General features: G+C 30.2%; 1 protein-coding gene across 1 annotated transcript in view; it reads right to left on the bottom strand.

The window, feature by feature from the left end:
- Positions 1-2,917: 2,917 nt before the first annotated feature.
- Positions 2,918-24,140, bottom strand: part of dtl (denticleless E3 ubiquitin protein ligase homolog (Drosophila)) — a 34,640-nt gene continuing 13,417 nt past the window's right edge. The window contains exons 6-15 of the mRNA XM_061986723.2: positions 19,904-19,969; positions 19,714-19,829; positions 19,568-19,641; positions 19,388-19,494; positions 19,200-19,304; positions 13,049-13,161; positions 12,893-12,982; positions 7,076-7,199; positions 6,406-7,001; positions 2,918-3,361 (exon numbers count right to left, since the gene is read on the bottom strand). Coding sequence (XP_061842707.2) covers positions 3,296-3,361; positions 6,406-7,001; positions 7,076-7,199; positions 12,893-12,982; positions 13,049-13,161; positions 19,200-19,304; positions 19,388-19,494; positions 19,568-19,641; positions 19,714-19,829; positions 19,904-19,969 — 1,457 coding nt within the window. The 3' untranslated portion in view covers positions 2,918-3,295. The remainder of the gene's footprint in view (positions 3,362-6,405; positions 7,002-7,075; positions 7,200-12,892; positions 12,983-13,048; positions 13,162-19,199; positions 19,305-19,387; positions 19,495-19,567; positions 19,642-19,713; positions 19,830-19,903; positions 19,970-24,140) is intronic.

Here is a 24,140-nt window from a genome sequence, read left to right as displayed (position 1 = left end):
TGGTTTATCCGTTATATAGTGCTCAATACCGGGATAGAGTGGAATATATGTCAGGTCAGGAAAAAACACAGGCTATTTCATCCCTACAAGCCCGTTTCGCAGGTTTCTCTGCTCTTCAGGGGATTTTATAATATAAAATCCAGTAATTTGATATTATAAAAATTGTATAATATCTGATCATGCGACAATCATTTACATATCACAAAATATAATTTTATTTATTAATTATTTATTTTAAAATATATAGTCGAGGTTTATGTGGTTTATCCGTTATATAGTGCTCAATACCGGGGTAGAGTGGAATATATGTCAGGTCAGGAAAAAACACAGGCTATTTCATCCCTACAAGCCTGTTTCGCAGGTTACTCTGCTCTTCAGGGGATTTTATAATATAAAATCCAGGAGATTTGATATTATAAAAATTGTATAATATCTGATCAAGCGACAATCATTTACATAGCACGACATATCATTTTATTTATTTAAAAATATATAGTCGCGGTTTATGTGGTTTATCAGTTATATAGTGCTCAATACCGGGGTAGAGTGGAATATACGTCAGGTCAGGAAAAAACAGGCTATTTCATCCCTACAAGCCTGTTTCGCAGGTTTCTCTGCTCTTCAGGGGATTTTATAATATAAAATCCAGAATATTTTATATTATAAAAATGGTATAATATCGGATCATGCGACAATCATTTACATATCACAAAATATAATTTTATTTATTAATTAGTTATTTTAAAATATATAGTCGAGGTTTATGTGGTTTATCAGTTATATAGTGCTCAATACCGGGGTAGAGTGGAATATACGTCAGGTCAGGAAAAAACACAGGTTATTTCATCCCTACAAGCCTGTTTCGCAGGTTTCTCTGCTCTTCAGAGGATTTTATAATATAAAATCCAGGAGATTTTATATTATAAAAATTGTATAATATCTGATCATGCGACAATCATTTACATAGCACGACATATCATTTTATTTATTATTTAAAAATATATAGTCGAGGTTTATGTGGTTTATCCGTTATATAGTGCTCAATACCGGGGTAGAGTGGAATATATGTCAGGTCAGGAAAAAACACAGGTTATTTCATCCCTACAAGCCTGTTTCGCAGGTTTCTCTGCTCTTCAGAGGATTTTATAATATAAAATCCAGGAGATTTTATATTATAAAAATTGTATAATATCTGATCATGCGACAACCATTTACATATCACAAAATATAATTTTATTTATTAATTATTCATTTAAAAATATATAGTCACGGTTTATGTGGTTTATCCGTTATATAGTGCTCAATACCGGGGTAGAGTGGAATATACGTCAGGTCAGGAAAAAAACACAGGCTATTTCATCCCTACAAGCCTGTTTCGCAGGTTTCTCTGCTCTTCAGGGGATTTTATAATATAAAATCCAGGGGATTTTATATTATAAAAATTGTATATCTGATCATGCGACAATCATTTACATAGCACGACATATCATTTTATTTATTTAAAAATATATAGTCGCGGTTTATGTGGTTTATCAGTTATATAGTGGTCAATACCGGGGTAGAGTGGAATATACGTCAGGTCAGGAAAAAACACAGGCTATTTCATCCCTACAAGCCTGTTTCGCAGGTTTCTCTGCTCTTCAGGGGATTTTATAATATAAAATCCAGGAGATTTTATATTATAAAAATTGTATAATATCTGATCAAGCGACAATCATTTACATAGCACGACATTTCATTTTATTTATTTATTTAAAAATATATATTCGAGGTTTGTGTGGTTTATCCGTTATATAGTGCTCAATACCGGGGTAGAGTGGAATATACGTCAGGTCAGGAAAAAACACAGGCTATTTCATCCCTACAAGCCTGTTTCGCAGGTTTCTCTGCTCTTCAGGGGATTTTATAATATAAAATCCAGGGGATTTTATATTATAAAAATTGTATAATATCGGATCATGCGACAATCATTTACATAGCACGACATGTCATTTTATTTATTTAAAAATATATAGTCGAGGTTTATGTGGTTTATCCGTTATATAGTGCTCAATACCGGGGTAGAGTGGAATATAAGTTAGGTCAGGAAAAAACACAGGCTATTTCATCCCTACAAGCCTGTTTCGCAGGTTTCTCTGCTCTTCAGGGGATTTTATAATATAAAATCCAGTAGATTTTATATTATAAAAATGGTATAATATCGGATCATGCGACAATCATTTACATAGCACGACATATCATTTTATTTATTTAAAAATGTATAGTCGAGGTTTATCCGTTATATAGTGCTCAATACCGGGGTTGAGTGGAATATACGTCAGGTCAGGAAAAAACACAGGCTATTTCATCCCTTCAAGCCTGTTTCGCAGGTTTCTCTGCTCTTCAGGGGATTTTATAATATAAAATCCAGGGGATTTTATATTATAAAAATTGCATAATATCGGATCATGCGACATTTATTTATTTAAAAATATATAGTCGAGGTTTATGTGGTTTATTTGTTATATAGTGCTCAATACCGGGGTAGAGTGGAATGTATTTTATAATATAAAATCCAGGGGATTTTATATTATAAAAATGTTATAATATAAAATCCAGGGGATTTTATAATAATATCGGATCATGCGACAAATATATGCAGTATTTTATAAAATAAAATCCTCTGAAGAGCAGAGAAACCTGCGAAACAGGCTTTTAGGGGTGAAATAGCTTATGTTTTTTCCTGACCTAACGTATATTTAAAAATATATTTTTTTTTTAACTTTGACACATTACTTTACAGGCTTTTGCGGGCCACATAAAATGACGTTTTATTAAAAATGATTCTTTTGTGACAGTTGTGCAAACAAGAAGCCGATACGCTCAGTACAAGTTGAAATATATCTTCAATTTAATAAAAAAAAATCTGTGCCTCATAAACAAAGCAAGCGCATGCTATTTTGTACATATTAACAACTTGAGCATTTCCTCAGAAAAAAAAGAAAAGAAGAAACTGTTCAATAAAAGCTGATATTTCATAAAGACTTCTTTTCTTAAAAGGTAGAGCTTTTGAACTCGTTTTTTTCTCCCCATCTTTGACAAATTGACACAAATTGGGGAAGCTGTGTAAAATGAACACATCTAAAATTTGTCCGGTTACAGTAAAACTACCAAAAAAATTAGTTCAACTTCTCATCAAAAACTTGCGAGAAGCAGGAACTGTGACCATGACGTGTAAATGTGACTAATAGTTGTCCATTCTGACAGTAGTTTGTGGATTAAAATGACCTAACACAGCATCTCAAACGCTACAAGGTCACTCCGTGTGTCTCCTGGTGAAATAGGAAGATATCTTTTTCATACTTGGTGGCGAGCTGATTGTCTGAAAAAGAAGAAGAGGTAGAATAAATGTTACGAAAGGTTTTGCGGGACTTGACTTCCTTTGCTGCATCACCAACTCTCACAAAAGACTTGATTTTCTTGACTGGCAGCATATTTAGAATGCCTGCATGAGATGTCTGCTGCTAGCAGGAGGAAACAAGCGAAAGGAAATGGCAGATGCTTCTCTCCAATAGCACACGTCAAACTGCTGTCTCATGCATATTCCAGGTGGTTGTTGACTCCACCCTTTGCGGCAGGGGTGTCAAACTCTTCTTCACTGAATTACGGCTGCCATTGAATTCAATATAAATGTTTTAGAAACACATGATAGCCTCATTACACATTTGACAATTAGATTATTTACTGACAGACTGATGGATACATTGTTTTGAAATCATGAGTCAGATATTTAAGTATTTTTGATAACACCCCCCAAAAATGCCCATATATATAACACCATAGGCCCATAATTTGTTGGCCCCGCAGGCCCATAATTTTAGAGGTGTGCAAGCCCATATTTTGTAGCTTCACATATTAAATTTTTTTGTTGGGCTGTAGGCCCATATTCTTGGGGCGTGCACCAGCCCATATTTTGTAGCCTCGCAGATCCATATTTTGTTGGTCCTGCAGGCCCATAATATCTGGTCTCCCAGGCCCATATTTCTGGGGGTGTGCAAGCCCATATTTTGTAGCCAGCCTCACAGACTAAAATTTTGTTGGGCTGTAGGCCCATATTTTTGGGGGCGTGCGCCAGCCCATATTTTGTAGCCTCTCAGATCCATATTTTGTTGGTCCTGCAGGCCCATAATATCTGGTCTCACAGGCCCATAAATTTAGAGGTGTGCAAGCCCATATTTTGTAGCCTCACAGATTCAAATTTTATTGGTCCTGCAGGCCCATAACATCTGGTCTCACAGGCCCATAAATTTAGAGGTGTGCAAGCCCATATTTTGTAGCCTCACAGACTCAAATTTTGTTGGGCTGAAGGCCCATATTTTTTGGGGGCGTGCGCTAGTCCATATTTTGTAGCCTCGCAGATCCATATTTTGTTGGTGCTGCAGGCCCATAATATCTGGTCTCACAGGCCCATATTTTTTGGGGGGGTGCAAGCCCATATATTGTAGCCTCTCAGATCCATATTTGTTGGGCTGTAGGCCCATATTATCTGGTCTCACAGGCCCATAATTTTAGAGGTGTGGAAGCTCATATTTTGTAGCCTCACAGATTCAAATTTTTCTGGGCTGTGGGCCCATATTTTTGGGGGCGTGTGCTAGTCCATATTTTGAAGCCTCGCAGATCCATATTTTGTTGGTACCGCAGGCCCATAATATCTGGTCTAACAGGCCCATATTTTTGGGGGTGTGCAAGCCCATATTTTGTGGCCTCACAGACTCAAATTTTGTTGGGCTGTAGGCCCATATTTTTGGGGGCGTGCGCCAGCCCATATTTTGTAGCCTCTCAGATCCATATTTTGTTGGTCCTGCAGGCCCATAAAATCTGGTCTCACGGGCCCATAAATTTAGAGGTGTGCAAGCCCATATTTTGTAGCCTCACAGATTCAAATTTTGCTGGGCTGTGGGCCCATATTTTGGGGGGCGTGCGCTAGTCCATATTTTGTAGCCTCGCAGATCCATATTTTGGTGGTCCTGCAGGCCCATAATATCTGGTCTCACAAGCCCATATTTTTGGGGGTGTGCAAGCCCATATTTTGTAGCCTCGCAGAACCATATTTTGTTGGTCAGCAGGCCCATATTTTTGAGGGTGTGCAGGCCCATATTTTGTAGCTTCGCAGATCCATATTTTTGGTGGTGTGCAAGCCCATATTTTGTAGCCTCAGACTCAAATTTTGTTGGGCTGTAGGCCCATATTTTTGGGAGCGTGCGCCAGCCCGTATTTTGTAGCCTCGCAGATCCATATTTTGGTGGTCCTGCAGGCCCATAATATCTGGTCTCACAAGCCCATATTTTTGGGGGGGTGCAAGCCCATATATTGTAGCCTCTTAGATCCATATTTTGTTGGTCCTGCAGGCCCATAATATCTGGTCTCACAGGCCCATAATTTTAGAGGTGTGCAAGCCCATATTTTGTAGCCTCGCAGAACCATATTTTGTTGGTCAGCAGGCCCATATTTTTGAGGGTGTGCAGGCCCATATTTTGTAGCTTTGCAGATCCATATTTTTGGTGGTGTGCAAGCCCATATTTTGTAGCCTTACAGATTCAAATTTTGCTGGGCTGCAGGCCCATATTCTTGGGGGCGTGCGCCAGCCCATATTTTGTAGCCTCGCAGATCCATATTTTGGTGGTCCTGCAGGCCCATATCTGGTCTCACAAGCCCATATTTTTGGGGGTGTGCAAGCCCATACATTGTAGCCTCTCAGATCCATATTTTGTTGGTCCTGCAGGCCCATATCTGGTCTCACAGGCCCATAATTTTAGAAGTGTGCAAGCACATTTTGTAGCCTCACAGATCCATATTTTGTTGGTCAGCAGGCCCATATTTTTGAGGGTGTGCAAGCCCATATTTTGTTGGTCCTGCAGGCCCATAATATCTGGTCTCACATGCCCATATTTTTGGGTGTGTGCAAGCCCATATATTGTAGCCTCTCAGATCCATATTGTGTTGGTCCTGCAGGCGCAGGGTTGAGGTGGGCGGGGTTGGGGAGGGTGGGGGAGTTGGTGGTAGCGGGGGGTGTATATTGTAGCGTCCTGGAAGAGTTAATGCTGCAAGGGCTTCTGGGTATTTGTTCTGTTGTGTTTATGTTGTGTTACGGTGCGGATGTTCTCCCGAAATGTGTTTGTCATTCTTGTTTGGTGTGGGTTCACAGTGTGGCGCATATTTGTAACAGTGTTAAAGTTGTTTATACGGCCACCCTCAGTGTGACCTGTATGGCTGTTGACCAAGTACGCCTTGAGGGTTGGCAAGTATGGACGAAAGTGACGTCTTGGTGAAGATTGATAATCACAAATTTTTAGGTCTATTTTTTTGAATGCCTGGCAGGTGATGGACTGACGTAATGTGCACACCTGGTGTAAAGGAAGTGCTTACCGGTGAGGCTGGCGTCTTGGCTGCTTGTTTCTTCCCAGCACTCGGACTCTTTGGACTCTTTGGACTCCTTGGACTCCCTCTCATCTTTTGTCCCATCACTGACAGCCAGTCCGTCACTGGTGGGCACTGATTCTCCTTGCCAGTCTCTTGCGACACACCAGTGGGAGCGACCCCCTCCAGCGGACTCTCCTGAGCCGGCCAGCAGACGCCCGACAAGCCCCGCCTCCTCTTGGCAACGCGGAACACTTCCGCCACGCGCTCGCACTCCTCTGCGTCATCACAGCCGTCGGGCGAGTCCGCCTCCAGCCTACGCTTGGCCCGCCGCGCCGTGGGTGAGGTGCAGCCCGCCGGGTTCTGAGGACGCGGGCTGAGGACCTTACGCGGCAGAGGGCTGCGCTGGCCGGGAGACAGCCATGTTTGGATGGAACGCTGACAAATACCACCATTCGCATCCACCGTGGGTGAGTTGGTGCTGGAGGGCAGAGGCAAGGCGGCGCCACTCGGAGCACAAGCGGCCAGCTGCGGGGAAACCAGGACTCCGATGCTCTCCGCCCTCTTGTCCTTAGCGGGGGTCGTCTCCGTGGCGTGTGCAGGTTCTAAATAGAAAATAAAACATTCACACTCACATTTTTTAACTTATAAAATCAATTAATTAATTAATTGCCCTTACTGTGCGGACTCTTGGCACGGGCCCAGCCTACAAGATTGGCCCCGCCCACTGCCGACTGAGCTCCGTCCATTTCCCGATGAAGGCGCCAGATGCGGACAGTGTGGTCATCGGAGCAGGAAGCAATCTGATTCATTGGGAACAAAGAGCCTTCATCGTTTCTATTCAACTGCTGGCCTGGGGGCCAAATCTGACGCCATAGCGGCCCCCAAGTTAAATTCAGAATTTTTTTTGTAGCAAATTCCTAAAAACACTAGAGCAGTGGTCCCCAACCTTTTTGTAACTGCGGAACGCTCAACGCTTGAAAATTTGTCCCATGGACCGGGAGGGGGTATGGTATTATTTATTTATTTCATTTTATATATTTTTTTATATAAAAAAATACAATCATGTGTGCTTGCAGACTGTATTGATGTATATTGATATATAATGTAGGAACCAGAATATTAATAACAGAAAGAAACAACCCTTTTGTGTTTTGGGTTGACTTTTGTTTTGTTTGATCAGCCGTTTTACTGCCGTGTTACAGGCACCGTTTGGAAACAAAAATAAGGTATGTAAATAAACTTGTTATAGAATTCAGATTTGTTATGAAAATCAAATTTTTTTTTGTGGTAAATTTATGTTTTTGTTATAAAAATCAGATCTTTTTTGTAGTAACATTTTGATGTTTTTGTTATAAAACTCAGATGTTTTTTGGTATTAAAATTTAGATGATTTGTTGTAAAATTCAGATTTTTTTTGGGAAGAAAATGTTGATGTTTTTGTTATAAAATTCAGATTATTTTTTTATATAACATTTTAAAGTTTTTGTTATAAAATTCAGATTTTTTCGGTATTAAAAAGTTGATGTTTTTGTTATAAAATTGAGATAAAAAAAAAATGTATTTAGATGTTTTGTTGTAAAATTCATATTTTTTGGGAGTAAAATTTTGATCTTTTGTTATAAAATTCAGGATTTTTTTGTAGTAAAATGTTGATGTTTTTGTCATAAAATTCTGGGTTTTTGGGTGGTAAAATGTTGATGTTTTTGTTATAGAATTCAGATTTTTTTTATATATAACATTTTAAAGTTTTTGTTATAAAATTGAGATTTAAATTTTTTTTTTAAAAGAGATGTTTTGTTGTAAAATTCAGATTTTTTGGGGAGTAAAATTTTGATGTTTTTGTTATAAAATTCATATTTTTTGTAGTAAAATTGTTATGTTTCTGTTATAAAATTCTGATATTTTTTTTGTAGTAAAATTGTGATTTGTTATGAAAATCAGATTTTATTGTAGTAAAATGACGTTTTTGTTATAAAAATCTGATCTTTTTTATAGTAACATTTTGATGTTTTTGTTATAAAATTTAGATATTTTTTGAGGTAAAATGTTGATGTTTTGTTATAAAATTCAGATTTTTTTGGTATTAAAATGTTGATGTTTTTGTTATAAAATTAATATTTTCTGTAGTAAAATTTTGATGTTTTGTTATAAAATTCAGGATTTTTTTTTGTAGTAAAATGTTGATGTTTTTGTCATAAAATTCTGGTTTTTTTTGTAGTAAAATATTGATGTTTTTGTTATAGAATTCAGATTCTTTTTTATATAACATTTTAAAGTTTTTGTTATAAAATTCAGATTTTTTTGGTATTAAAATGTGGATGTTTTTGTTATAAAACTGAGATTTTTTAATTGTTTTTATTTAGATGTTTTGTTACAAAATATTTTGGTCTAATTTCACAATGTATATATATCTGCGGCGAATATATGGGAAAAAAATGTTTCTTCTAAAATGTAGAGGCTGTGGCTGATATAGCGGTGCGCTCTATAGTTGGGAAAATACGATATATTAGTAGTTTTCTTCAAGGTTCCATTTTAGGTCCTCTTTTTTTTCATCATTCGGGCTATTCAACTGGTGGTTCATGACTTCAGTTCTCCAAACTTCCAGGCAGTGTTCAGCAAAACATTTATTTTTTGGGGGGTAAAAGTAATTATTAACATTTTACAAGTAAATTTCAAAATTCCCAGCCGACCTGAACGCAAGAGTCTTACACCAATCTTTATTATTCATTAATAAACCAAATAACGCTCAATATGTAGAAAAAAACAACAAAAAAACCTCCAAAAAACAGGATAATATAATTGGTATTACTTAATTTTACTGATTGTAATAATACTAACGATACACAAAAATTTGCCAGGAAGTGCGTATTTGTTATGACATTGACGTTTAAAAAAAATCTTCTTTAAGTACATATATTATGTATAAATTATTTATATGTTATATAAATAACAAATTATACATACAGTAGAGGCCAAAAGTTTGGACTGGGGATGTCCGATAATGGCTTTTTGCCGATATCCGATATTCCAATATTGTCCAACTCTTTAATTACCGATACCGATATCAACCGATATATACAGTCGTGGAATTAACACATTATTATGCCTAATTTGGACAACCAGGTATGGTGAAGATAAGGTCCTTTTTAAAAATAAAAATAAAATAAAATAAGATAAATAAATTAAAAACATTTTCTTGAATAAAAAAGAAAGTAAAACAATATAAAAACAGCTACATAGAAACTAGTAATTAATGAAAATGAGTAAAATTAACTGTTAAAGGTTAGTACTATTAGCACAATCATGTGTGCTTACGGACTGTATCCCTTGCAGACTGTATTGATATATATTGATATATAATGTAGGAACCACAATATTAATAACAGAAAGAAACAACCCTTTTGTGTGAATGAGTGTAAATGGGGGAGGGAGGTTTTTTGGATTGGTGCACTAATTGTAAGTGTATCTTGTGTTTTTTATGTTGATTTAATTAAAAAAAAAAAGAAAAAAAAAAGAAAAAAGAAAACGATAGCGATAACAAAAAAAACGATACTGACAATTTCCGATATTACATTTTAACGCATTTAAATAATATCGGCATCTCTACTCGTAACCTTGCTCGTGAAAAGAACACTGGGGTCCAAACTTGTGATTTACATAACTAAGGTGTTCCTCAAGGCACCCCTTATGCCCTCTCTTTTTAGGAAGTTACACTCTGTTTTCTTAATGTTATTTATGTAACTAAGGTGTTGCTGTAGCTTGTTTACTTCAGATTCGGTCAGTAGCCATTTATTCAACTTCTTTATTTACTGTATTTTCTTGACTATAAGCAACTATTTTTTGATTTAATTAAAAAAAAACAAAAAAAAACGATGCCGATAATTTAAAAAAATGATACCGATAATTTCCGATATTACATTTTAACGCATTTATCGGACATCTCTAGTTTGGACACACCTTCCCATTCAATGAGTTTTCTTTATTTTCATGACTATTTACATTGTAGATTGTCACTGAAGGCATCAAAACTATCTTCTTCAAAATAGCCACCCTTTGCTCTGATTACTGCTTTGCACACTCTTGGCATTCTCTCCATGAGCTTCAAGAGGTAGTCACCTGAAATGGTTTTCACTTCACAGGTGTGCTTGAAGCTCATCCAGAGAATGCCAAGAGTGTGCAAAGCAGTAATCGGAGCAAATGGTGGCTATTTTGAAGAAACTAGAACATAAAACATGTTTTCAGTTGTTTCCCCTTTTTTTGTTAAGTACATAACTCCACATGTGTTCATTCATAGTTTTGATGTGACAATCTACAATGTAAATAGTCATGAAAATAAAGAAAACACATTGAATGAAGGGTCTCTCTCTCTCTTATATATATATATATATATATATATGTATATATATATATATATATGTATATATATATATATATATATATATATATATATATATATATATATATATATATATATATATATATATATATATATAAATATAAAACACACGCGTTCAAACGTATAATGTTCTGACTTTGTTTTTTAAAATATCTTTAAAATTAAGGCCAAACCTTTGTGAAATTATTCCCCCCCACATTAAAAAAAAAAAACATTTTTATATTATACTTGAAAAAAATAAAAAATGTATTTTATATTTTTCCCTGGAAATATTTTTGGACAAAATGTTTTTTCTAGTAAAATAAAACCTTTTTTCTGGTAAATTTAAAAGAACGGTTTTCCTCTGGTATAATAAGACTTTTTTCCTATTTGAATGCTTTTTCACAGTAAATGTGTGACTTTTTTTCTGGTGAAAAAACTTTATATTATATATATATATATATATATATATATATATATATATATATATATATATATATATATATATATATATATATATATATATATATATATATGTATATATATATATATATATATATATATATATATATATATATATATATATATATATATATATATATATATATATATATAATATAATAAGTCCTTTTTTCCTGGTAAAATGTTTTTCTGTGAATTCTCTTTACTAAAAAGAAGAAAAAAAATCTGGAAAAACGTTTTATTTTCTAGTAAAATATTATAACTTTTTTGTTATGTGATTTATGTAACTAAGGCAGTGTTTTTCAACCACTGTGCCGCGGCACACTAGTGTGCCGTGAGATACAGTCTGGTGTGCCGTGGGAGATTATCTAATTTCACCCATTTGGGTTAAAAATATTTTTTGCGAACCAGTAATTATAGTCTGCAAATGATGTGTTGTTGTTGAGTGTCGGTGCTGTCTAGAGCTCGGCAGAGTAACCGTGTAATACTCTTCCATATCAGTAGGTGGCAGCCGGTAGCTAATTGCTTTGTAGATGTCGGAAACAGCGGAAGGCAGCGTGAAGGTAACAAGGTGTCTAATGCTTAAACCAAAAATAAACAAAAGGCGAGTGCCGCTAAGAGAAGGAATTGAAGCTTAGGGAAGGCTATGCAGAACGAAACTAAAACTGAACCGGCTACAAAGTAAACAAAAACAGAATGCTGGACGACAGCAAAGACTTACTGTGGAGCAAAGACGGCGTCCACAAAGTACATCCGAACATGACATGACAATCAACAATGTCCCCACAAAGACGGATACAAACAACTGAAATATTCTTGATTGCTAAAACAAAGTAGATGCGGGAAATATCGCTTAAAGGAAGACATGAAACTGCTACAGGAAAATACCAAAACAAAAAGAGAAAAAGCCACCAAAATAGGAGCGCAAGACAAGAACTAAAACACTACACACAGGAAAACAGCAATAAACTCCAAATAAGTCAGGGCGTGATGTGACAGGTGGTGACAGTACACCTACTTTGAGACAAGAGCTATAGTGATGCATGCTTGGTTATGCTTTAAAGTCATATCCAACAATTGCGACAACGACTTTTTACTGTCAACTGAGTTTTGTTTTTTAATGATTTCTGCTGGCGGTGTGCCTCCGGAATTTTTTCAACGCAAAAAATGTGCCTTGGCTCAAAAAAGGTTGAAAAACACTGAACTAAGGTGTTGATGTAGCTCGTTTACTTCTGATGCAGCCAGTAGTCATTTGTTTAACTTCTTTAGTTCTACTAGTGGCGTTCCTCAAGGTTCTATTTCAAGTCCTGTCTTTATCATCATTTGGGCTATTTTCAACTGGTGTTCCGCAAGTTCACTTCAAAGAACTTGTGAGAGAGACACGTTTTGGCAGCAGATTTTAAAAACACGAGAGTGCTGTCATGGAGATGATCTTTGACTAACTTCTTTGCAGAAGGTCCTTAAAAACAGCTGAGCACAAAATAAACAGACTAAAGTCACTGGTTCTCCGGGATATACAAAATAAGACTAAAGTCCGAGCATCCGGTCCTTGGTTTTTATGGAAATGTGGCCAGCAAAACAACGGCGTTAAATATCCCAGTCGTAAATGAAGCGACTTGTGAATGTTTGCAAGCCTGAAGGGTCCAATCATCTGACCTTAGTGAAGTCTGTGGGGCACCATGCAACAGACGTCACCTCCTCGCTGTGGCCTTGGAGCATCATCGGGGCGTACGTGGGATCAGAGATCTGCAATGAACCAACGCCGGTTTGGAATCGTGGCAAACAAGGCCTCCATTTCCTATTGTGACGTACCTTCCAGATGTATGTGTTGTTGTCACTGGAGCCGCTGGCCAAGAACTGGTCATCTGGGCTAATTGTGGATTTGATGTAAAAAGATGAGTTTTGGTGGCCACTGAACACGGCCTCTGTGGAGGGAAACAGGAATGAGGATCCTTATCTTCTTATATAATGTGCTTTTTGGACTATTACAATATAATGTTATTTTTAGTCAAATAAGATGTTTTTTCCTTGTGAAATATGATTAAATAATTCTGGTAATACGTTTTTTTCTGGCAAAGTATGTTTTTTGTTGTAAAATAAATGTTTTTTTCTAGTAAAATAAGATCACCTTTCCTGGATTTTTTCTACTATTATAAGACTTTTTTGTGATAAAATTCAGGATTTTTTTTGTGGTAAAATGTTGATGTTTTTGTCATAAAATTCTGGGTTTTTTTGTAGTAAAATGTTGATGTTTTTGTTATAAAATTCAGATAATTTTTTTATATAACATTTTAAAGTTTTTGTTATAAAATTCAAATTTTTTTGTGGTAAAATGTGGATGTTTTTGTCATAAAATTCTGTTTTTTTTTGTAGTAAAATATTGATGTTTTTGTTATAGAATTCAGATTTTTTATTTTATATAACATTTGTTATGAAAATCAGATTTCTTTGTAGTAAAATTATGTTTTTGTTATAAAAATCAGATCTTTTTTGTAGTAACATTTTGATATTTTTGTTATAAAAATCAGATCTTTTTTGTAGTAACAATTTGATATTTTTGTTATAAAATTCAGATGTTTTTTGTAGTAAAATGTTGATGTTTTTGTTATAAAGTTCAGATTTTTTTTGGTATTAAAATGTTGATGTTTTTGTTATAAAACTCAGATGTTTTTTGGTATTAAAATTTAGATGATTTGTTGTAAAATTCAGATTTTTTTTTGTAGTAAAATGTTGATGTTTTTGTTATAAAATTCAGATTTTTTTTGGTATTAAAATGTTGATATTTTTGTTATAAAATTCATATTTTTTGTAGTAAAATTTTGATGTTTTGTTATAAAATTCTGGATTTTTTTTGTAGTAAAATGTTGATGTTTTTGTCATAAAATTCTGGGGGGGTTTTGTAATAAAATATTAATGTTTTTGTTATAGAATTCAGTTTTTTTTATATAACATTTTAAAGTTTTTGTTATAAAATTCAGAATTTTTTGGTATTAAAATGTTGATGTTTTTGTTATAAAATTTAGATTTTGAAAAAATATATATTTTGATGTTTTGTTGAAAAATTCATATTTTTTGGGAGTAAAATGTTGATGTTTTTGTTATAAAATTCATATTTTTTGTAGTACAATTTTGATGTTTTGTTATAAAATTCAGGATTTTTTTTGTAGTAAAATGTTGATGTTTTTGTCATAAAATTCTTGGGGTTTTTGTAATAAAATATTAATGTTTTTGTTATAGAATTCAGTTTTTTTATATAACATTTTAAAGTTTTTGTTATAAAATTCAGATTTTCTTGGTATTAAAATGTTGATGTTTTTGTTATAAAATTGAAATTTAAAAAAAATAAATGTATTTAGATGTTTTCTTGTAAAATTCATATTTTTTGGGAGTAAAACTTTGATGTTTTTATTATAAAGTTCATATTTTTTTGTAGTAAAATGTTGATGTTTTGTTATAAAATTCAGATTTTTTGTAGTAAAATGTTTCTGTTTCTGTTATAAAATTCTGATATTTTTTTTGTAGTAAAATTTTGATCATTTGTTATGAAAATCAGATTTTTTTTGTAGTAAAATGATGTTTTTGTTATAAAAATCAGATCTGTTTTTGTGGTAACATTTTGATGTTTTTGTTATAAAATTCAGATATTTTTTGTAGTAAAATGTTGATGTTTTGGTTATAAAATTCAGATTATTTTTTTATATAACATTTTAAAGTTTTTGTTATAAAATTCAGATTTTTTTGTGGTAAAATGTTGATGTTTTTGTCATAAAATTCAGTTTTTTTTTGTAGTAAAATATTTATGTTTTTGTTATAGAATTCAGATTTTTTTTAGTTTATATAACATTTGTTATAAAAATCAGATTTGTTTTGTAGTAAAATTATGTTTTTGTTATAAAAATCAGATCTTTTTTGTAGTAACATTTTGATATTTTTGTTATAAAATTCAGATGTTTTTTGTAGTAAAATGTTGATGTTTTGTTATAAAATTCAGATTTTTTTAAAATAAAATTTTAAAGTTTTTGTTATAAAGTTCAGATTTTTTTGGTATTAAAATGTTGATGTTTTTGTTATAAAACTCAGATGTTTTTTGGTATTAAAATTTAGATGATTTGTTGTAAAATTCAGATTTTTTTTGTAGTAAAATGTTGATGTTTTTGTTATAAAATTCAGATTATTTTTTTATATAACATTTTAAAGTTTTTGTTATAAAATTCAGATTCTTTTGGTATTAAAAAGTTGATGTTTTTGTTATAAAATTGAGATTTAAAAAAAAATGTATTTAGATGTTTTGTTGTAAAATTCATATTTTTTGGGAGTAAAATTTTGATGTTTTTGTTATAAAATTCATATTTTTTGTAGTAAAATGTTGCTGTTTTTGTCATAAAATTCTGGGTTTTTTTGTAGTAAAATATTGATGTTTTTGTTATAGAATTTAGATTTTTTTTTTTATATATAACATTTTAAAGTTTTTGTTATACAATTCAGATTTTTTTGGTATTGAAATGTTGATGTTTTTGTTATAAAATTCAGATTTTTTTTAATTCTTTTTATTTAGATGTTTTGTTGTAAAATTCAGATTTTTTGGGAGTAAAATTTTGATGTTTTCGTTATAAAATTCATATTTTTTTGTAGTAAAATTTTGATGTTTTGTTATAAAATTCAGATTTTTTTTGTAGTAATATTTTTATGTTTCTGTTATAAAATTCTGATATTTCTTTGTAGTAACATTGTGATCATTTGTCATGAAAATCTGATTTTTTGGTAGTAAAATGATTTTTTTGTTATAAAAATCAGATCTTTTTTGTAGTAATATTTTGATGTTTTTGTTACAAAATTCAGATGTTTTTTGTAGTAAAATGTTGATGTTTTGTTTTAAAATTCATATTTTTTTAAAAATAAAATTTTAAAGTTTTTGTTATAAAGTTCAGATTTTTTTGGTATTAAAAAGTTTGTTTTTGTTATAAAACTCAGATTTTTTTTGGTATTAAAATTTAGATGATTTGTTGTATAATTCAGATTTTTTTGTAGTAAAATTTTGATGTTTTTGTTATAAAATTCAGATTTTTTTTGTAGTAAAATTTTTATGTTTTGTTATAAAATTCAGATTTGTTTGTAGTAAAATGTTGATCCTTCTCTTCTTATAAAATGTGCTTTTTGGACTATTACAATTATCTGAAACAGTTTTAGCAAGAACACAGCTGCATAACAAATACTGTATTGCTCTTGTAAACAGTACTCTCTTGTTTTACCTGACCCATTTTTAATAGGACACAACTTCATAGCCCCATCTAGTGATAAGCAGGGGTAAAATACTGTATATAGTCTGGGAGTTAGCCTGCGCTTCAATCAAGGGAGTATACTGTAGTGGTCAAAGAAAAGGTTGAATTACAAAACAATTAACATTTAGAGAATAAAGCTGTTTTTTAGGAAAATGTTTTTAGACAAAAAAGAAGTAATATTAAAAGGATACAAACAATGTTTTTCTCTAGTATAATAATACTTTGTTTGAGGTAAAATTTTAAAACCAATTCTTACTAAATTTTCAGCGTTTCTCCAGATTTTATTTGGTAGTAAAAGTTTTCGGGGAGAATGTTTTTTCCCTGAATTTTTTTTTCCCCCTGAGTAAAAGAAGAAATATTTCATGGTAAAAAAAAATTTTTTCTGGTAATACATTTTTCTAATAAAATAAGCTCTGTTTTTAATCGTAAGTGTTTTTTAATAGCTAAATGTTTTTTTATACTATAAAAACTTTTTTTTTTCTAGTTAAATTTAGATATTTCCGAGTAAATATGTGACATTTTTGGCAAATGTCTTTTCCATATAATGTTATTTTTAGTAAAATAAGATGTTTTTTTTCCTTGTAAAATAGATTAAATAATTCTGGTAAAAAGTTTTTTTCTGGCAAAGTATGTATTTTGTAGTAAAATAAATGTTTTTTTCTAGTAAAATAAGACCCCCTTTCCTGGATTTTTTTCTACTATTATAAGACTTTTTTGTGATAAAATTCAGGATTTCTTTGGAGTAAAATGTTGATGTTTTTGTCAAAAAATTATGGGGTTTTTTGTGGTAAACCGTTGATGTTTTTGTTATAAAATTCAGTTGGTTTTTTTTATATAAAATTGTAAAGTTTTTGTTATAAAGTTCAGATTTTTTTGGTATTAAAATTTGGATGTTTTTGTTATAAAATTCAGATGTTTTATTTTTTATTTAGATGATTTGTTGTAAAATTGAGATTTTTTTTGTAGTAAAATTTTGATGTTTTGTTATAAAAATCAGATTTTTTTGTAGTAACATTTTTATGTTTCTGTTATAAAATTCAGATTTTATTTTGTAGTAAAATTTTGATGATTTGTTATGAAATTCTGATTTTTTTGTAGTAAAATGTTGATGTTTTTGTTATAAAAATCAGATCTTTTTTGTAGTAAAATTATGATGTTTTTGTTATAAAAATCAGATATTTTATGTAGTAACATTTTTATGTTTTTGTTATAAAATTCAGATATTTATGTAGTAACATTTTTATGTTTTTGTTATAAAATTCAGATGTTTTTTGTACTAAAATGTTGACGTTTTTGTTATATAATTCAGATATTTTTTTTCAGAACATTTTAAAGTTTTTGTTATAAAGTTCAAATTTTTTTGGTATTAAAATTTTGATGTTTTTGTTATAAAACTCAGATTTTTTTGGTATTAAAATTTAGATGATTTGTTGTAAAATTCAGATTTTTTTTGTAGTAAAATTTTGATGTTTTTATTATAAAATTTAAATTTTTTGTAGTAAAATTTTGATGTTTTGTTATAAAATTCAGATTTTTTTGTAGTAACATTTTGATGATTTGTTATGAAATTCAGATTTTTTTGTAGTAAAATGTTGATGTTTTTGTTATAAAAATCAGATCTTTTTTGTTGTAAAATGATGATGTTTTTGTTATAAAAATCAGATATTTTATGTAGTAACATTATGTTTTTGTTATAAAATTCAGATGTTTTTTGTACTAAAATGTTGACGTTTTTGTTATATAATTCAGATATTTTTTTTTAGAACATTTTAAAGTTTTTGTTATAAAGTTCAAATTTTTTTGGTATTAAAATTTTGATGTTTCTGTTATAAAATTCAGATTTTTTTTTTGTATTACAATTTTGGTGATTTGTTATGAAATTCAGATTTTTTTGTAGTAAAATTTTGATGTTTTTGTTATAAAAATCTGATCTTTTTTGTAGTAAAATTATGTTTTTGTTATAAAAATCGGATCTTTTTTGTAGTAAAATTATGATGTTTTTGTTATAAAAATCAGATATTTTATGTAGTAACATTATGTTTTTGTTATAAAATTCAGATGTTTTTTGTACTAAAATGTTGACGTTTTTGTTATATAATTCAGATATTTTTTTTTTAGAACATTTTAAAGTATTTGTTATAAAGTTCAATTTTTTTTGGTATTAAAATTTTGATGTTTCTGTTATAAAATTCAGATTTCTTTTTTGTATTACAATTTTGATGATTTGTTATGAAATTCAGATTTTTTTTTTGTAAAATTTTGATGTTTTTGTTATAAAAATCAGATCTTTTTTGTAGTAAAATTATGTTTTTGTTATAAATATCTGATCTTTTTTGTAGTCAAATTTTGATGATCTGCTATGAAATTCAGATTTTTTGTAGTAAAATGTTGATGTTTTTGTTATAAAAATCTGATCTTTTTTGTAGTAAAATTATGTTTTTTTTTTATAAAAAATCGATGTTTTTGTTATAAAAATCTGATCTTTTTTGTAGTAAAATTATGTTTTTGTTATAAAAAAATCTCATCTTTTTTGTCATAACATTTTGATGTTTTTGTTATAAAATTCAGATTTTTTTCCTGAATAAAACAAACAAAGAAAAAAGTGTTCCTCACAAAATTACATTTACCATGAATTTCCTAAAGACACCTTCCTATATTGTGAGGTTTGCCAATTGTTTGCTTACCTGGGCTACTTTTCACTCCACTGACATTGAACATGTAAATGCTGTCGTCAGTGCAGTTGCACATGACGTTGGATCTTGTGGAGTCCAACACGAGTCCGGAATAACCTGCAAACACAAGCGCAATAACACCAGTCACTATTGGTAAGCACTAGTCTATGTTTCCGGCGAGTAAAAGGTGCAAAACTAACCCAGACGCACGCGCATGGAAGAACCAGGATACGGGAACGTCTGCAGGGGCACTGGATCGTGATGGTGCACCGTGTAGTTTTTCCTCAAGTCCCACATCTTAACAACACTTCAAAGATTGAATAAAAGTTTGTTTATAAGTGCATTTTAAAAAGAACTTTAGTTAGCGCACAAGTCTTTACCCATCTACAGCGCCAGAAGAGATGAGCGTGTGCTGATCTCGGAATAAAACCACAGTGACACTTTGCTGGGAGTCCTGCAAAACACATTTCAAAATAAGACTGGTCTCCAGTTGGCTAGAGGGCGGTCAGTTGTTGAGGGAACTCACCACACTCGGAGCCATTCCACGAGTGCTGAGTCGTCGCTTCTTGGTTTTGGACGGGGGATTCGCGTCTGCTTTGTTGTGAGCGCCGCGGATCTGTTTTACCGGTTTGTAGAAACCATCTGAAAAGGAGGCCACGTATGAATATTGTGTGCCTGAAAAGGGAGGAAGTTGGAATGAAAGTTCAAATTGGTACCTCTTTTGCTGCACCGTGTATCCCAGACTAGAATATTTCCATCTCTTGCACCGGTACAGAACACAGCTGTAAGAAGATAAACAAAGTCATCATTAATATACATGCTTCTGGCAAACTATGGTTTTGTAGTAAAATAAATGTTTATTCTCGTCAAATAAGACCACCTTTCCTGGATTCTTTTCTACTATTATAAGACTTTTTTGTTATAAAATTCAGATTTTTTTGTAGTAAAATGTTAATGTTTTTGTTATAAAATTCAGATTTTTTTGTAGTAACATTTTGATGTTTTTGTCATAATAATCAGATCTTTTTTGTAGTAACATTTTGATGTTTTTGTTATAAAATTGAGATTTATTTTGTAGTAAAATGTTGACGTTTTTGTTATAAAATTCAGATTTTTTTTTGTAATAAAATGTTGATGTTTTTGGTATAAAATTCAGATTTGTTTTTGTAGTAAAATTTTAATGATTTGTTATAAAAATTCAGATTTTTTTGTAGTAAAATGTGAATGTTTTTGTTATAAAATTCAAATTTTTTTGTAGTAAAATTTTTATGATTTGTTATAAAATTCAGATTTTTTTGAGCAATAAAATTGTGATGTTTTTGTTATAAAATTCTGATTTTTTTTGTAGTAAAATTTTGATGATTTGTTCTAAAATTCAGATTTTTCTGTAGGACATTTTTGATGATTTGTTATAAAATTCAGATTTTTTGTAGTAAAATGTTAATGTTTTTGTTATAAAATTCAAATTTTTTTGTAGTAAAATTTTTATGATTTGTTATAAAATTCAGATTTTTTTGAGCAATAAAATTGTGATGTTTTTGTTATAAAATTCTGATTTTTTTGTAGTAAAATTTTGATGATTTGTTCTAAAATTCAGATTTTTCTGTAGGACATTTTTGATGATTTGTTATAAAATTCAGATTTTTTTTGTAGAAAAATTGTAAAGTTTTTGTTATAAAATTCAGATTTTTTTGTAGTAAAATTGTGATGTTTTTGTTACAAAAATCAGATCTTTTTTGAGTAACATTTTGATGTTTTTGTTGTAAAATTCAGATTTTTTTGTAGTAAAATTTGACATTTTTGCTATAAAATTCTGATTTATTTTGTAGTAAAATGTTGATGTTTTTGTTATAAAATTCAGATTTTTTTGTAGTAACATTTTGATGATTTGTCATAAAATTCAGATTTTTTTATAGTAAAATTTTAATGATTTGTTATAAAATTCAGATTATTTTGTAGTAAAATTTTAATGTTTTTGTTATAAAATTCAGATTTTTTGAGCAATAAAATTGTGATGTTTTTGTTATAAAATTCTGATTTTTTTTGTAGTAAAATTTTGATGATTTGTTATAAAATTCAGATTTTTTTGTAGGAAAGTTTTGATGATTTGTTATAAAATTCAGATTTTTTTTGGTAGAAAAATTGTGATGTTTTTGTTACAAAAATCAGATCTTTTTTGAGTAACATTTTGATGTTTTTGTTATAAAATTCTGATTTTTTTGTAGTAAAATGTTGACATTTTTGTTATAAAATTCTGATTTATTTTGTAGTAAAATGTTGATGTTTTTGTTATTAAATTCTTTTTTCTTCTTGTAGTAAAATTTTGATGATTTGTTATAAAATTCAGATATTTTTGTAGTAAAATTGTGATGTTCTTGTTATAAAAATCAGATGTTTTTTGGAGTAACATTTTGATGTTTTTGTTATAAAATTCAGATTTTTTTTGTAGTAAAATGTTGATGTTTTTGGTATAAGATTCAGATTTTTTTGTAGTAAAATTTTGATGATTTGTCATAAAATTCAGATTTTTTATAGTAAAATTTAAATGATTTGTTATACAATTCAGATTATTTTGTAGTAAAATGTTAATGTTTTTGTTATAAAATTCTGATTTATTGTGCAGTAAAATTGTGATCTTTTTGTTGTAAAAATCAGATCTTTTTTGGAGTAACATTTTGATGTTTTTGTTATAGAATTCTGATTTTTTTTTTGGAGTAAAATGTTGATGTTTTTGTTATAAAATTCAGATTTTTTTTGTAGTAAAATGTTGATCTTTTTGTAATAAAATTCAGATTTTTTTGTAGTAAAATGTTAATGTTTTTGTTATAAAATTCAGATTTTTTTTTTGTAGTAAAAATTTGATGTTTTTGTTATAAAAATCTGATCTTTTTTGGAGTAACATTTTGATGTTTTTGCTATAAAATTCAGATTTTTTTTGTAGTAAGATGTTGACGTTTTTGTTATAGAATTCAGATTTTTTTTGTAGTGAAATGTTGATGTTTTTGTTATAAAATTCAGATTTTGTTGTAGTAAGATGTTGACGTTTTTGTTATAAAATTCAGATTTTTTTAGGTAGTAAAATGTTGACGTTTTTGTTATAAAATTCTGATTTTTTTTTTTGTAGTAAAATGTTGATGTTTTTGACATAAATTTTTTTTTTTTTTTCTTGTAGTAAAATGTTGATGATATGTTATAAAATTCAGATGTTTTTTGTAGTAAAATTTTGATGATTTATTATAAAATTCAGATTTTTTTTTGTAGTAAAATTGTGATGTTTTTGTTATAAAAATCTGATCTTTTTTGGAGTAACACTTTGATGTTTTTGTTATATAATTCAGATTTTTTTTGTCGTAAAATGTTGATGTTTTTGCTATTAAATTCAGATTTTTTTGTAGTAAAATTTTGATGATTTGTCATAAAATTCTGATTATTTTGTAGTAAAATGTTAATCTTTTTGTTATAAAATTCTGATTTTTATTGCAGTAAAATTGTGATGTTTTTGTTATAAAAATCTGATCTTTTTTGGAGTAACATTTTGATGTTTTTGTTATAAAAATCTGATCTTTTTTGGAGTAACATTTTGATGTTTTTGTTTTAAAATTCAGATATTTTTTTGTAGTAAAATGTTAATGTTTTTGTTATAAAATTCAGATTTTTTTGTAGTAAAATGTTAATGTTTTTGTTATAAAATTCAGATTTTTTTTTGTAGTAAAAATTTGATGTTTTCGTTATAAAAATCAGATCTTTTTTGGAGTAACATTTTGATGTTTTTGTTATAAAATTCAGATTTTTTTGTAGTAAGATGTTGACGTTTGTGTTATAAAATTCAGATTTTTTTTTTTGTAAAATGTTGATGTTTTTGTTATAAAATTCAGATTTTTTTTTTGTTGTAAAATTTTGATGATTTGTTATAATATTCAGATTTTTTTGTAAAATTGTGATGTTTTTGTTATAAAAATTGGATCTTTTTTGTAGTAACATTTTGATGATTTGTTATAATATTCCGATTTTTTTGTAAAATTGTGATGTTTTTGTTATAAAAATCGGATCTTTTTTGTAGTAACATTTTGATGTTTTTGTTATAAAATTCAGATTTGTTTGTAGTAAAATGTTGATGTTTTTGTTGTAAAATTCAGATTTTTTTCCCCGAATAAAACAAACAAAGAAAAAAGTACATTGTTACATCATTATGACATTGACTGCAACGAGCAGAGGCCCTGTTGATTCAGGAGCCATCAGTTTGCGGCCTGAAGAACTGTTCTCCGTCAAACACACCATCAGCAGCTTCTATTTTAATGTTATATCATTCCAAAACGTGTTATTCTTTGGAAGGCACAACACATTTTAAAATGATACCATCATGTGTATCACAAAATGTTTTTTTTGAGTTGTTTTTTTTAAAATTGGAGTTGGACAAAATGTAAAAAACTGATTGGTTAGCTGCTGCATGCTGTCAATCGTCGAGCAGCGCCAGAAATCCAATCAATGAGCTTGTGGGCGGTCTAAAGAGACAAGCTTCAGTCTGAGCGGCGATTTTCCGCCTGGCACAAGTTTTTGACTTGTCTCCATTCAATTTTTTGAAGGTGGAAAAATGCAGGAGACAAAAACTGCCTTTTGAAGAAATGCAGGGGACATGTCCCCCTCCCAAATAATAGCCATGCTTACTTCCATCATGCATGCACTAAAATGACACATTTTCTCTCTAATACAGAGGTGTCAAAGTCGTTTCCCTGAGGGCCACATGGCAGATATTTTTGGCCACAGATGGCTGCTTCTAACAGTGAACACTATTATTACACAATTTTTTAATGCATTTTATTAGTAGATTTTTTTAAACTAAAATGTAAAAAAAATATGGTAAGTTACAACAATTTTACCTTAAAATGTAATGTATATTACTGTAAATGGAAAAACACTACTGCTGTGTTTATGAAAAAAAAAAAAAAAAAAAAG

Source organism: Nerophis lumbriciformis, linkage group LG26 (assembly GCF_033978685.3).
Source record: "Nerophis lumbriciformis linkage group LG26, RoL_Nlum_v2.1, whole genome shotgun sequence".
NCBI classification, from domain to species: domain Eukaryota; kingdom Metazoa; phylum Chordata; class Actinopteri; order Syngnathiformes; family Syngnathidae; genus Nerophis; species Nerophis lumbriciformis.
Note: the sequence above shows the minus strand (reverse complement) of the source record. Positions and strands in the feature narration are given on the sequence as shown.